Here is a 13232-nt window from a genome sequence, read left to right as displayed (position 1 = left end):
AAGGGGGCGGGGGAGGCTTACAAAACTCCCTTGTCCTCTCAGAGGGCTACCAAGCAAATCACTTACATCTATCAAGCCAGGGGCATTCACTTAGCTTCTCCAAATTCTTATTCTTTTTCTTTTGGTGGTGGTGGGGGTTGTTTCCAGAAAAAAAACACAGAAAACCTGCTAGACAAATTCTAAAAGAGCTGTAATAAACTAGACAAACAGGAAGCAAAAGACTCAAATTACATTCTGTTTCTCCCAGAAGGCCATGCTGTATATTATAATAGATATTATATCTCTGCCTTAGGGAATTGATGAGAGTTTACAAAGCAGCTCTGTATCTTTTGTAAAACTGTAATTATAAAATGCCCACCCGCATCCCCCCAGCCCCCAATTTCCTGAGATTCGGTTTTTCTTCACGTAAGAAATGTCTCTGTAGACGAAGTCTCTGTCTTCCTGATGTTTTCTTAAAATGAAAATGTAAACTACATTCACTGATAACCAACAATACCATTTCAAGGTGCTGGACAGTTCCTACTACTCCTGCCTATTTCAGATATTTCTGTACATTCCCCCTATAAGTGAGTAAACAGCCCCAAACAATCTTGGGGCAGATAAAGGATAAAAATATGGTAAATATATATCTCAATCGCACTGCCAGCTCTTTGTGAGGATTCTTAAGAAACAGAAGCCAAGGGATTCCCTTGATCTACATTTCTCTCCCAGGCTTAGTTACAGTGTGTGAATGCTTTATTAGAACTCCCTAAACCGTATAGGATTTAAACAAATGGGATTCTTTAAGAGGGACAGATCCAGGATTAGTAGATAAGGCAGCCAGATAAAGGACAGGGCTTGAAGCATAACTAGTCTTATCATTAGGCCAGCTGCAAGAAGCAGATAACATCTCACTTCAGACACACCCTAAGACCTGCTGGTGTTCAAACACCCTATCTGTTTTGCCCTGAGGTTAAAGCAGGCAGTCTCATGGTTTAGGTTAATCCCAAGGCTGAGGGCACTCTTAAGGAGGGTCTACAAGGTGGTAACTTAGTCTTTGAATCTTGGTACCACTAAATTTCCACACCTTTGTGGAAAACACAGCCGAAGGACTCCTTAAAGACAGATTCGTAGATGCTCTGCTTGGCTCAGATTTGCAACTCGGGTCTCAGGTTTGCCTGTGTGCTGCCTGATAGGTGACTTAGCTTGTTGCTTTTCTCTGTTGTTTGGCCCCTCTGATGGGCAGAGGCAAGCCCTCTCTCCTCTGCGCTCTCATAGTTCCTGGGTACAAATCTCTAAGACCTCACCTATCCCCACGCACGTTAATTGATATTTACTTGGCAGACTCCCCTACTGAACGTAGCACTCCTTGAGGACAAATGGATTTTCTTTATGCTCAACTTCTAGTCACATGTTTAATACAAAATTAAATCAATGACCAATAAAAGTCACAGGCATCAAAAAAGGATAAACAAACATAATCATGAATACATACATGACACAAACAATGAACTGACATAGGCAAGTTGGAATTTCTTTGCCTTACCTATCAGAATTACTGGTCTAACTCCTGAGTTACTCAGCAGATTTTCAGGAACGATTACAGTTTCCCCTGCAGGAATGGGCCGAGGCTGTAAAATTCCAGTTAATGGGGTCTGTGGACCTGGGGCAGATAAAAGGGGCTCTGGAAAAAAAAGTAGTTCGACAAGAAGGCCCATAAGAGAAAGCGAAATGAAGCCCAATGGAACGCAACGCAGTTTTAATTGCTTTTTACTATATTTTAGTTTCAGAAGTTTTGTAGGGTACACACACTTTACATTTCCCCCCACTACAGGAATTTATGTTTACTGTATAACATTAGAAGTAAGAAAAACCAGGAGGAAGAAAAAACAACAAAGAAAAACCATAACCAGGATCTCACCATAACTGTGATTTTGTATTTTAAGTAATTCTCTGGATCTTTCCAGTTGTGTTTTCCACATATAATCTTTTGGAGTTTTAAAATTTTTTTATCCTTTCCTCCTAGATTTTCAAAGGTATATATATGTATGTGTTCACTGCAGAAAATTTGAGAGGTACGAAATGGTGATGAAGGATAAACTCATCACCCTCGTCAGTACTACCTAAAGCAGGCATCCTCAAACTACGGCCCGTGGGCCACATGTGGCCCTCCAAGGCCATTTATCCAGCCCGCCAGGTGTTTCTGCCACCGCTGCCTTGTCCTGCTTAGCAGCCGACTCGTCTAGTGTGCATAGGAATTTGTTCATAGTTTTGTATTTTTTTTCAAATATAGTCTGGCCCTCCAATGGGTCTGAGGGACAGTGAACTGGTCCTGTTTAAAAAGTTTGAGGACCCCTGACCTAAAGCAACCAACGTAACATTCTGCCACTATTCTTTATGTCCCTAAGATCTGTGGGTAGTCTTCTAAACTATTTGTTTAAACAAACTTAGTTTTTGAAGAACCAAATTGATGCCTTAAAATTGGCATATTTACAATTTCTTACAAGGTTTACAAGGGTTTTACCCTTTCACCATAGGTGCCCTATGGTGACAGTTTGGAAATTATTAAGGAGAACCTTGTTTTTTTCAGGTGTCTAGTCACAGGCTCAACCACCCTGGCCAGAAACAATATGTCTCAGTCACATAAGGAGCCAGATCAGAAGGGAAAACCTAACACCACTGCCAGAAAACAAGTCTATTAGTGCCCTATGATAGTGGGTTGGTACCATCATGTATGTAAAGAATGATTTATTCATATCATAGGAGAAAACTATGCTAAATTAATTAAAATCACACGTGGTTTTGGGGAAGGAAGGTGTGAGCGGAACAAAATATTACCTACTACTAAGAGTTTCACATAAGATTAAACATAATGTTAAGAAAATTTATCTTCAAGGGTCCAGGGAAAGAACAAGAGTAGAAATTATCTCTACTAATTAAGAAAAAAAAATCCAACCAGTTATCTGTTATAATCCTACCTGTTCTTGCAAGAGGTCGAACTGCAGGAACAGGTACAACTAAGCCAGGCTGGGGGACAGGTGACCCAGGATACCATCCCCGGTGTCGTTTCTTTGGTGGCCCAGAAATGAACATGGGAGCTGAAGACAAAGAATGATGCGCTCAGCATTGTGGAAGAAAGAACGCAAACTTCGCATGTTGCTGGCAGGTGCCACTGAGTCGGCTCCAAGCCAAGGCGACGCTCTGCACAACAGAATGGACACTGCACCGTCCTGTGCCATCCTCACCATGGTCCCCATGCCCGGGCTCACGGATGCAGCCAGTGTGTACAACCTTCTATTTGATTACACAGGCAGTCCCTGAGTTGTGAATGAGATCTACTCTCAGGTGCATCTTTAAGCTGAATTTTTAAAAAATCATTTTATTGGGGCTCATACAACTCTTATCACTATTCATACATACATCAATTGTGTAAAGCACACTTATACATTTGTTGCCCTCATCATTCTCAAAATTCACCTTCCGCTTGGGTTCTTGGAGTCAACTCCTCAATTTCCTTTTCCCCCTCCCCCTCCCTCCCCGTTCCCCACTCCCTCATGAACCCTTAATCGATTCCCCTTTTCTAACCCCCCCCTTCCCTCCCGGTATCGCCACTCTCACCACTGGTCCTGAGGGGGTTCATCTGGCCTAGATTCCCTGTGTTTCCAGTTCCCATCTGTACCGCTGTGAATCCTCTGGTCTAACCAGGTTTGCAAGGTAGAATTGGGATCATGATAGTTGGGAGGAGGAAGCATTTAAGAACTAGAGGAGGGTTGTGAGTTTCATTATTGCTACCCTGAATCCTGAGTGACTCCCCACTACCCCTCTGCAAGGGATGTCCAGTAGTGTGCAGATGGGCATTGGGTCCCCATCATGCGCTACCCTCATTCACAATGATATGATTTCCCCCCACCCCCTCACCCCCTGCCTTTGGTGCTTGAAACCTGGCTCCATTGGCCCTTCATGATCACACATGTTGGTGTGCTGCTTCCATGTGGGCTTTGTTGCTTCTGGGCTAGATGGCCGCTTGTTTACTTTCAAGCCTTTAAGTCCCCAGACGCTGTATGTCTCGATAGCCAGGCACCATCAGCCTTCTTCACCACACTTACTTATGCACACATTCGTCTTCAGCGTTTATGTAGGGAAGGTGATCACACTGTGATGGTTTTTGTTCTTTGGTGTCTGCTACCTGAACCCTTGAACACTTCGTGTTCGCACAGGCTCGTGTGCTTCTTCTCTGTGGGCTTTGTTGCTTCTGAGCTAGATGGCCGCTTGTTTGCCTTCAAGCCTTTAAGACCCCAGACGCTATATCTTTTGATAGCCGAGCCCTATCAGCTTTCTTCACCACATTTGCTTATGCACAAGTCTGTCTTCAGCGATCATGTCAGGAAGGTGAGTATTATGGAATAACCGTTTAGCTGAGCAAGGTGCTCTTGTATTAAGGGAATGCGCACGAGGAGGCCCAATGTCCACCTGCCACCCTACTACTAAACCTATAAATATATGTACATAGCTCCATTTCCCCCATAATCGTAACTATATTTACATATGTACATGTCTGTATTTAGGCTTCTATGTATGTCCTTTGCCTCTCTATTTCCTTACGCTTTCCTCCTGTCCCACTACCATGTTCAGCCTTCATTCTGGTTTCAGTAATTCCTCTCAAGTTACTTTGCCCTTTGTCACTCCCTACCAGTCCTCCCATCCCCTCCCTGCCATGGGTTTTGAACCACTCATTGTTCCATTGTCCCTGGGTTGGCCAACACCTCCTCCCTTCCCCTATCTCCCACACTCCCATGTCCCTCCGGGACTGTTGGTCCCTTTGTTTTCTCCTCACATTGTTTGTCCAGCCTCTCTTATCTAGGTGGACCTGCAGACATATTAATATGTTCATAAAATTGGGGATGGCTTTGACAGCACCAAAGTGGCACATAAGAACCTGGTGATGACGGCAGCAGCACCGACAAGCTAACAAACAAAAAAGCCACTGACATGCAAAGTTTGAAAGAAGAGAAAAAAATAACAAACCAAATAGGCAGAAAAAAAAGAGAGAGGAAAAAAAAGCCTGTTAGTAGTTCAAGGTGTGTTTGTTGACCTTTAGGAGTGTTTTCCGGAAGAGTATGATGGGGTGCCACGTCCTGGCCCCAAAGTCCATCCTTTGTACTCCCTCGGGACCTCCTTGCTCTGCTTCCCCCGCTGCTCCATTGCACATTCCCATTGTTTTGCCTCAGTGTGGTGGGGTCAGCTCAGTCACACATCCCATACGTGCTGTCCCGTGTAGGGCCATGGGTCAGTGCAGGATGTCGCATCTCGCTGTGGGGCAGGCTATATGGTCCTCACTATACATTGGGCCCTCTGAGCCAGTAAGCTGAATTTTTAGGTAAGTTGGAACAGGTGCATATGGTTCTTATTTAGTCTTACTTTAGAGCAAAATGAAGTCCTGGTTACATATTGGGCTGCTAACTGCAAGTTCAACAGTTCAAATCCACCAGACACTTCGAGAGAGACAGATGATGCTGTTTGCTCCCATGAAGAGTCAGAGACCTGGAAACCTAAAATGACAGTCTTACTATGCTTTATAGGGTGGCTGTGAGTTGGAATCCACTAGATGGCAGTGGGTTTGGTTTAGTGCAACAAAAAAAGGCTCCAAGCCATCAATGATTTAAGAGCTGCAGGTGGAACAAGTGAAGGTGAGTGTGATGAAGAATTTGTTGTGAGTAGGGGTTGGTTCAGTTTCTTAGCAAAGGCGTAGTTAAATAGCATTGAAGGGCAAACGAACATTGTCCAACATTCTAACCTGGGGGCTTACTGTGTTCAGAAAGTCTAAGTCATTCTTCTAGAGGGAAAATAAAGTGGAAAAAAGGTCACACTAAAGGGATGGAGAGGGAGGAGAGGATATCGTGGCCCACCAAGCCGCAAGGATGATGTTCCTGCTCAGAGCAGATAACGCACGGGAAGGACTGTAGGGCTGGCAAAATCATGGGACACGCTGTCCCTCACTGAACCATGATGCTGCGGGGGACAGCACTGGAGACACAGTGTAGGAATAGTGCACAGTCTGGCCCCATCACGCTGGGATGAGGCACTGAGGGCATGCAGCAGAGCAGCAGGGGGACAGACTGATGAAACCCCTGGGGAATACCAAAAATAGACTTTGGAGACAGAGTGTGGCACCCCATCAGACTCGACTGGAAAACACTCGTAAAGGCCAACAAACAGACCTTGAACTGTTTATAGGCTTTTTCATTGTCAGTGGCTTTCCTTTTGTTATTATTATTTTGGTTTTGTTTTTCGCTGTTGTTGGTTTTGCCTTCCTTTGTTGTTTTATTTGGCTTTGCCTGGTTTTTGCACTTATTAATGATGTGCACGTCTATCTAGATAAGATAGGCAGGATAAATAATTCGGAGATGAAAAGAACGGGAGCAGTGGTTCCAGGAGGATGAGGGAGAGAGGGAGGTGGGATAGGGAGAATAACCCAGGGACAGGGGAACAACAAGTGAACTAAAATCAATGGAGAGAAAGGTAAAGGATGCCTAGTGGGGCTTAATCAAGGGCAATGTAGCAGCAAGGAATTATTAAATCCGAATGAAGGCTGAGCATGATGGTGGGACAAGAGGGAAGTGAAAAGGAAATAGAGGAAAGAAGCAGGAAGTAAAGGACATTTACAGAAGCCTAAATATAGGCATGTACACATGTAAATATATACGTGAGAGGGGAATAAAACTATGTACTCATTCATATCTATATGTTAAGAATTAAGGTTGCAGATGGACAATGGGCCTTAATACTCCCTTAACACAAGAACACCTTGTTCTAGCAATCCGGCATTCTGTGATGCTCACCTTCCCTACACACGAAGACAAAATGGGTGCATGGGCAAGATTGTTGAAGAAAGCTGATAGTGCTCGACTATCAAAAGATACAGGTCTGGGGTCTTAAAGGCTGTAAGATAAACAAGCGGCCATCTAGCTAAGAAGCAACAAAGCCTACATGGAAGAAGCACACCAGCCTGTGTGATCATGAGGTGTCGATGAGATCAAATATCAGGCATCTAAGACCTAGAATAAAACCATACCCAAGGTGAATGGGGGGACTGGGGGGATAGAGTGGAGACCCATCTGTACACAATTGGACATCCTCTCACAGAGGGATCACAGGGAAGAGATGAGCCAGTCAGGGTGCGGTGTAGCATCGATGAAGCACACAACTTTCCTCTAGTTCTTTAACGCTTCCTTCACCCCACTATCATAACTTCAATTCTACCTTACAAATTGGGTTAGACCAGAGCATGCACACTGCTACAGATAAGAGCCTGAGACACAGGGAAGCCAGGATAGATAAAGCCCTCAGGGCCAATAAGGACAGTAGAGATACCAGGAGGATTAGGGGAGGGTCGGGGGAGGAAGGAGGAACCGATCACAAACTATAACCCCCTCCCAGGGGGATGAATAATGGAAAAGTGGGTGAGTGGTGACGGAGGATGATGTGAGATATGGAAAAAACAATACATAACTTATCAAGGGTTCGTGAGGGAGGGTGGGGGGGAGGGGGGGAAGAAATGGGGAGCTGATATCAGGGGCTTTAAGTGGGACGAGAATGCTTTGAAAGTGATGATGGCGGCATATGTGCAAATGTGCTTGACACATTGGAGGAATGCATGGATTGTTATAAGAGATGTAAGAGCCCCCAATGAAAGTATTAAAAAAAAGAGTCACACTAATAATAGTACCTAATAACTCTTTTACAACTTATGGTTGTACCCAGATTATTTCATTTTGATTCTGTCAACAATCCTGTGAGGTTGTTATACAACTATGATTGTTATATTCATGTTGTAGATGGAGAAAAGCAGCCCAGATTTGCCAGAAGCCACAGAACAGAGCAGAATGTTGAACCCTGTACTTTTAAGCAAATTCCATGGGTTTTCAAGACTATGTTATACATTTATTTCAACAATATTTTCCAGGTAGGTTCATCCATGAAGCATCACTGAGAGGCTTAATCATTACTGTTCAAACCACTGTTTTGTTGTAATCATAAATTTCAACACTGCTAAACAAGCAGAGAAAAAAGCAGTGGACATTTGCTATCAGATAATCATTGTCCCTAAACCTGTAAGATTTCTACCATAATAAAGTGCATTACTTCAAGATTCTAAGATGAGGGTTTTTTTCTTACCTGGGTCTCCTGATACATAGCCTGGTCTTGGTGACAGAGAGTACGTCACTGGACGGGCTGGGGTGGAGCTGGACGCACTGCTCTTCCCCGCATGACTACTGCTTCCGTTAGCAGCATCTGTGGTTCACAGCAGAGAGGCCATTCAGAGGGGCTGGTTAGGGCACTATTCCGTGATGCTGTTACCACATGATGAACTCAGGATTCAAAAAACATCACTGACAGGACTCGGGCAATTGGATAAAATCATATACAATCATTAAAGTCATATCTTCAGTGAGAATTAAATGCCACCTAGAAGTTATTCTCTAAGACCTCAAGAGATCTTTTAGAACTAAAATGTCATTTTCAGTGACGTATTTAAAACTTGAGGGTTTAAGGAAGGGAAAAATTCTTTTCCACTTCTTAAAAATTGTATCATGGAAAATTTCAAATGCACAAAATTAGAGGGAACAGTGGAATAAAACTCCTGGGCACTCATCACCCACCTTCAGCATTTGTCAACATATAGCCTACTTATTTCATTTATACTGCTATTTTCCTTCCTTCCCATATATTCTCTGGATAATTCTGAAGCCAATCCGTTTGCCCTATTGCATCCATATATATGTCAGTATGTATTTCTGAAAGGAAAGGAGTATTTGAAAAACCTTAACTGTATAATGAATATACTTGAAATTAATAATAAGGAATTCTTAATATCACTTGTCCCCTCAGTACTCAAATTTCCTCTAATTATCTCAGAAATAACTTTTTCCAGTTGGCTTGTTCAAATCCATACTCAAAAAAGACAAACACATAGAATTTGGTTGAGCTGTCTTGCCAAACCTCTCTTAAGACAGGATTTCTCCCTTCTTTTTGTTCTTTCTTGATTTGTTGAAGATAAGGCAAAATTTCCCATTTTCTGTATTTTTCTTATAGGATTCCTATGGTGTCACTTAAAAATCCTTTGTCCCCTGTATTTCCTATAAACTGGTAGTTAGGTATAGAAGTGAGCAGATTCAGATTCAATTTTTTTAGTGGTGGGGGGGAGAATATTTCCTAAGTAGAGCTGTATTTTTCCATAAGGAGGTGCATGATGGCTGGGCTTCTCTTTATGGGAAATTATGATTGGCTGACTGCAGGCTCAAGGGTTGTCAGCCTAACCCTTGTCCTCTATGGATAAGAGCCCACAGAGGGCTATTCAATAGCCTTGCATCTGATGGTTTTAGAGGCCAAGATGATTACTGGCAAAATAGATTAGTTCATTAATCTTCAAAATACTATAAAAACGTGGATTCAACTTGTTCAGGTCTGTACTCAAAACAGAAGGGAGAAACAGCAAGCATCCGTACCAGAGTCAGAACACTAGCAGGCCGAGTAAATTACAATGCTGAACTGCTTATTCTTCTCTTACCTCTCTGATAATTTCTTCACTTTAAACACTGAACTTTTCTAGGATTTTATCCCCAGTTTATAGCTTGTCTCACCCCACAGCTCTCTCAGGATCATATGGTTTACCTTCCCAATTTTAATGACATGTTAGTGGCATAATCTGAACGACCAGCCCTGACTTCTCCCAGGATAAATCATCCCAGAAAGCACATAGAGGCCTTCTCCTTCAGGTTCACATTGATTCAGTCAAGACCTGTTCTTACTTCCTGAGTAGTTATACAATCTGTCACCTCCTCTTCAACCTTACCACCAGAGTTGTGGCTAAGGACTACATTATTTTTCATCTAGATTTTTGAAGTTACTTCCAAATAATTTTCCTGCCTCTTGTCTTTTTACATCTTGCTGCAAAATTATCTAGCTCAAATTCAAAGCAGACCACACCACTCCCCTGTTCCTTCAGTTAGAGTGTAAAATCCTCACTTCTTATCATGATCTCCCATGACCTTTCCCTGGCCCACCATAGTCTAACAAGTCCAAACTGCTGAAACTATGTAGATACATCATGCTGCTTCTTTCCTTTGAACCTTTGTTCTTGCTGTTCCTTGTATCCAAGATGCCTTTCCCCTACTCTTTTGTACATTTGTAACATCCTCATCATCCCAAAGCAAGCTCCTCCAAGAACTCGTTCTCATTGTGCTTGAAATGTTGGGCTGAAACCCCCCTCTCTATGCTCCCCTAGCATACTGTATATATCACTATACCCTAAAATATCTTGTTTTAGGTATGTGATGGATTTAATTATACCTCTCAAAAATATGCTTACATGGATTGCGATAAGAGTTGTATGAGCCCCTAATGAAATGATTTTAAAAAAAAGATATGCTTACTTCCTGTCCGGAGGAGAAACTATGTAGGGGTGTTGAAAGTAAAATGGATTATCTGCTGAGCAGAGCTTCACTCCATTCACAATAAAATAAAGGTGGTGGGGGGGAATAACCGATATTTAAAACAGAAACAAGTGTTGAAATCTTAATCTGTATTTACGAATGTGAATTTATTTAGAAATAGGGCCTGAGGTGGTTGAAGTCGTGTCTTGATTGGCTGGGTAGTCAACCCCCATGAAGAAATCTAATATAATGTAATCACCATCACCTCTATGATGAGAACTGCTATGAGCAGCCAATACATTTAAAGGGTCATGTGGTCTGCTTCCTATAGATATGGAGGTTCTGGATAAGTTTTACTTTTTTGCTAGAATTGGTTTCTGCATTTGGCTTATCTCTTACCTCTGGTTCTTTGGAATCGAGGCAGCTGTCTACTACACTATATAATGATCCAGTCATTATCCTCTGTAGTATCTGACCTTAGCTGCCAACCTTGGGTTCATTTGCTCCTCAGCCAGAAGCCTGCCATTTAGCCTACTTCTCTTGGGTTTATCAGCCCTGCAAGTATGAGGCTTAGGAGAAGTTGTAGCCTGACATCTGGACCAAGGACTTGTCAACCACTACAAATGCAAGAGCAATTTCCTTGATTCAAAATTGTCTCTATATAAGCCCTACTGGTTTCGCATCTCTAGAGAACCTAGCCTAAGACAAGGACTTTGTAGATGCAAGTAGTTAACAACATGAGGTCATGCTAGAGTAAGTAGGCCCTGATATAGCATTTTTGGCATCCTTATAAAAAGAGGAAAAAAGCCACGGACAGACACACAGGAATGACAACCACTTGAAGGCAGAGACAAAGATTAATTATGCTGCTGCAAGCCAAAGAATGCCTAGGACCACCAGTAGAGAAAAGGATTCCTATTCTAGAACAGTCAGGGAGAACATGGCCCTGAGAGCAACTTTACAGATTTCTAGGCTTCAGGCCTATGGGAGGGTAAATTTTTGTTTTTTTTAATCCATCCTGCTTATGGAACTTTTTTATGGAATACACTTAGATGAGAACAAGATCAGTCTCCCCCACTACAACACAAGTACTTGGAGGTCAGGGAGTAAGTGTTATTTATTTTTGTATATCGAGGTTCAAGTCATAGCAGGTACTCAATAAATCGTGTTGCATGTAAACAAACTACTCTGTCTCCTCTGTGTGTCAACTACGGAGACCTTAAGGCGTTGGGCAATAAGACACTGCTATTACTAGCCTTGCTTCTCTTTTCATCTGGCAGATAGAAGCAGTTTCTGTTTGCTTTTGTCAATTAAATTTCAAATAGGTCCTGGATAGACTATGTATTTGCCAAATAAATATAAGCGAGGAAAACATCACCTGCAGCAAAAGTCTTCCCTACAACCTGCAAAGATAAAGCCAGTGGTTTCACAACATTCTTATTCCGGGTCAGGTCCTGAGCGCCACTTAAATTGATTGCAGAATTAGCTGGACTGAGAATCGATGAATCTTTAAAATGAAAGAGGTTGTTAAAGTTAGCAACTATTATATTTGCACAAAGGAAGCTGATTCAGGAGGGATTTGAGAGAAAGTAGACTGGAGAATTTAGGGGTTTTCCTTGACCTATGTTGATTTTTCTCTATTCAGGTTTTACTTTTTTGCTTTCCTGACAAACTTTAAAGAAGTTACTATGAATTCTTATGAGTCACTGGGTGCTACTTTAAGTTCTTTAAATATATTAATTCCTTTAACAATCCAATTAGATAGACATTATTTTTAAATTGTTAATAGTTCACTTGATCAAAGTCAAGTGACTTGATGTCAAGAATATAATTAGGCTCCATCTACTGTGACCACAGTTCACCTCAAAGTCATATTTTAATAAGATATACTTTATCTCTGCCTAGATGAGTATTCCACTTAAAAGACTTCATGCAAACTAGGTCACTAACTGGGACCTAGGAAAAAGGATTTTTCTCTGAAGGAAAAGTTACTTTACTTTAAGAAATAAACTAGAATTAATTTACCTATATGATAACATATTTATTTAGAAGAAAACTCCCATTTAGATTAAAAAAATCATTAATTCCAGCAGAGCCACGTGCCACATCTCGGAGAGACCGTGTGAGAGATGAATGCTCCAACATGAGTTTTTCTGATTGAGTAGTAGGGACCCCAAGTCCCAAACTGCACCCTGGTAGAATATCAGTTAACAAAGGAAAGTGTCAAAAGGAATTGATCTAATTCTCTGACAGTTTGGAAATAAAATAGGATCCTGATGATGCTACATTAGGAGAAAATAAAAAAGTGCCAAAAGTTATTCAACTCACAACTTGGTTCCTGAGACATCTAATTGGTGTTTCCCACAAGAATTCAGAAGCCTGCAACATGGTCCCCTACTGGTTTGGAAGAGGTAATGTGACCAATGTGCCTTTTGGAGCATCTCACTTGCCACCATGGAGTGATTTTAAGGTCTACTGGAAGAATCAAGTCCAGCAAGTACATATATTCAGGAAACTAAAGATAACTCAAGTTTTCAGGGTCTTAATAGAGAGCCTTACAATGGGACAGGAATCCTGGGTAAAGTTTGCTCTGCTACTACAAGGACCAGTCGACATTTTGGGTAAAATACTGGGCAAAAGGAAGGGTAAGATGAGATGATATTGGCTATGTGCTGATAATTATGAAAGCTGGATGGTGGGTCAATGCCGATGGTTCCTCATATTATCATCTTTCTCTATATGTATATGTGTGTGTAATCAAAATTTCCACATCATCGAAGAAGGGATTAATATCAGAGCCTAAATTGTGAGAATCTGGTT

The 13232-nt window shown here is 41.9% G+C and overlaps 1 protein-coding gene and 1 pseudogene across 5 annotated transcripts in view; both read right to left on the bottom strand.

The window, feature by feature from the left end:
• Positions 1-13232, bottom strand: part of GREB1L (GREB1 like retinoic acid receptor coactivator) — a 343344-nt gene that overhangs the window by 123831 nt on the left and 206281 nt on the right. For 4 of the 5 annotated variants that reach the window (XM_045296084.1, XM_045296083.1, XM_045296086.1 and 1 more), the window contains exons 9-12: positions 11791-11919; positions 8155-8271; positions 2958-3077; positions 1526-1663 (exon numbers count right to left, since the gene is read on the bottom strand). In XM_045296084.1, the coding sequence (XP_045152019.1) occupies positions 1526-1663; positions 2958-3077; positions 8155-8271; positions 11791-11919 (504 nt within the window). The remainder of the gene's footprint in view (positions 1-1525; positions 1664-2957; positions 3078-8154; positions 8272-11790; positions 11920-13232) is intronic. The other variant, XM_004702899.2, reaches the window with a different exon arrangement.
• LOC115871673 lies at positions 133-201 on the bottom strand (annotated as a pseudogene).

Source organism: Echinops telfairi, unplaced genomic scaffold, assembly GCF_000313985.2.
Source record: "Echinops telfairi isolate 266 unplaced genomic scaffold, ASM31398v2 ScPeMD7_7400;HRSCAF=8409, whole genome shotgun sequence".
NCBI lineage: Eukaryota > Metazoa > Chordata > Mammalia > Afrosoricida > Tenrecidae > Echinops > Echinops telfairi.
The sequence above is the reverse complement of the archived record's forward strand: the minus strand, read 5'-3'. Positions and strand labels throughout refer to the sequence as shown.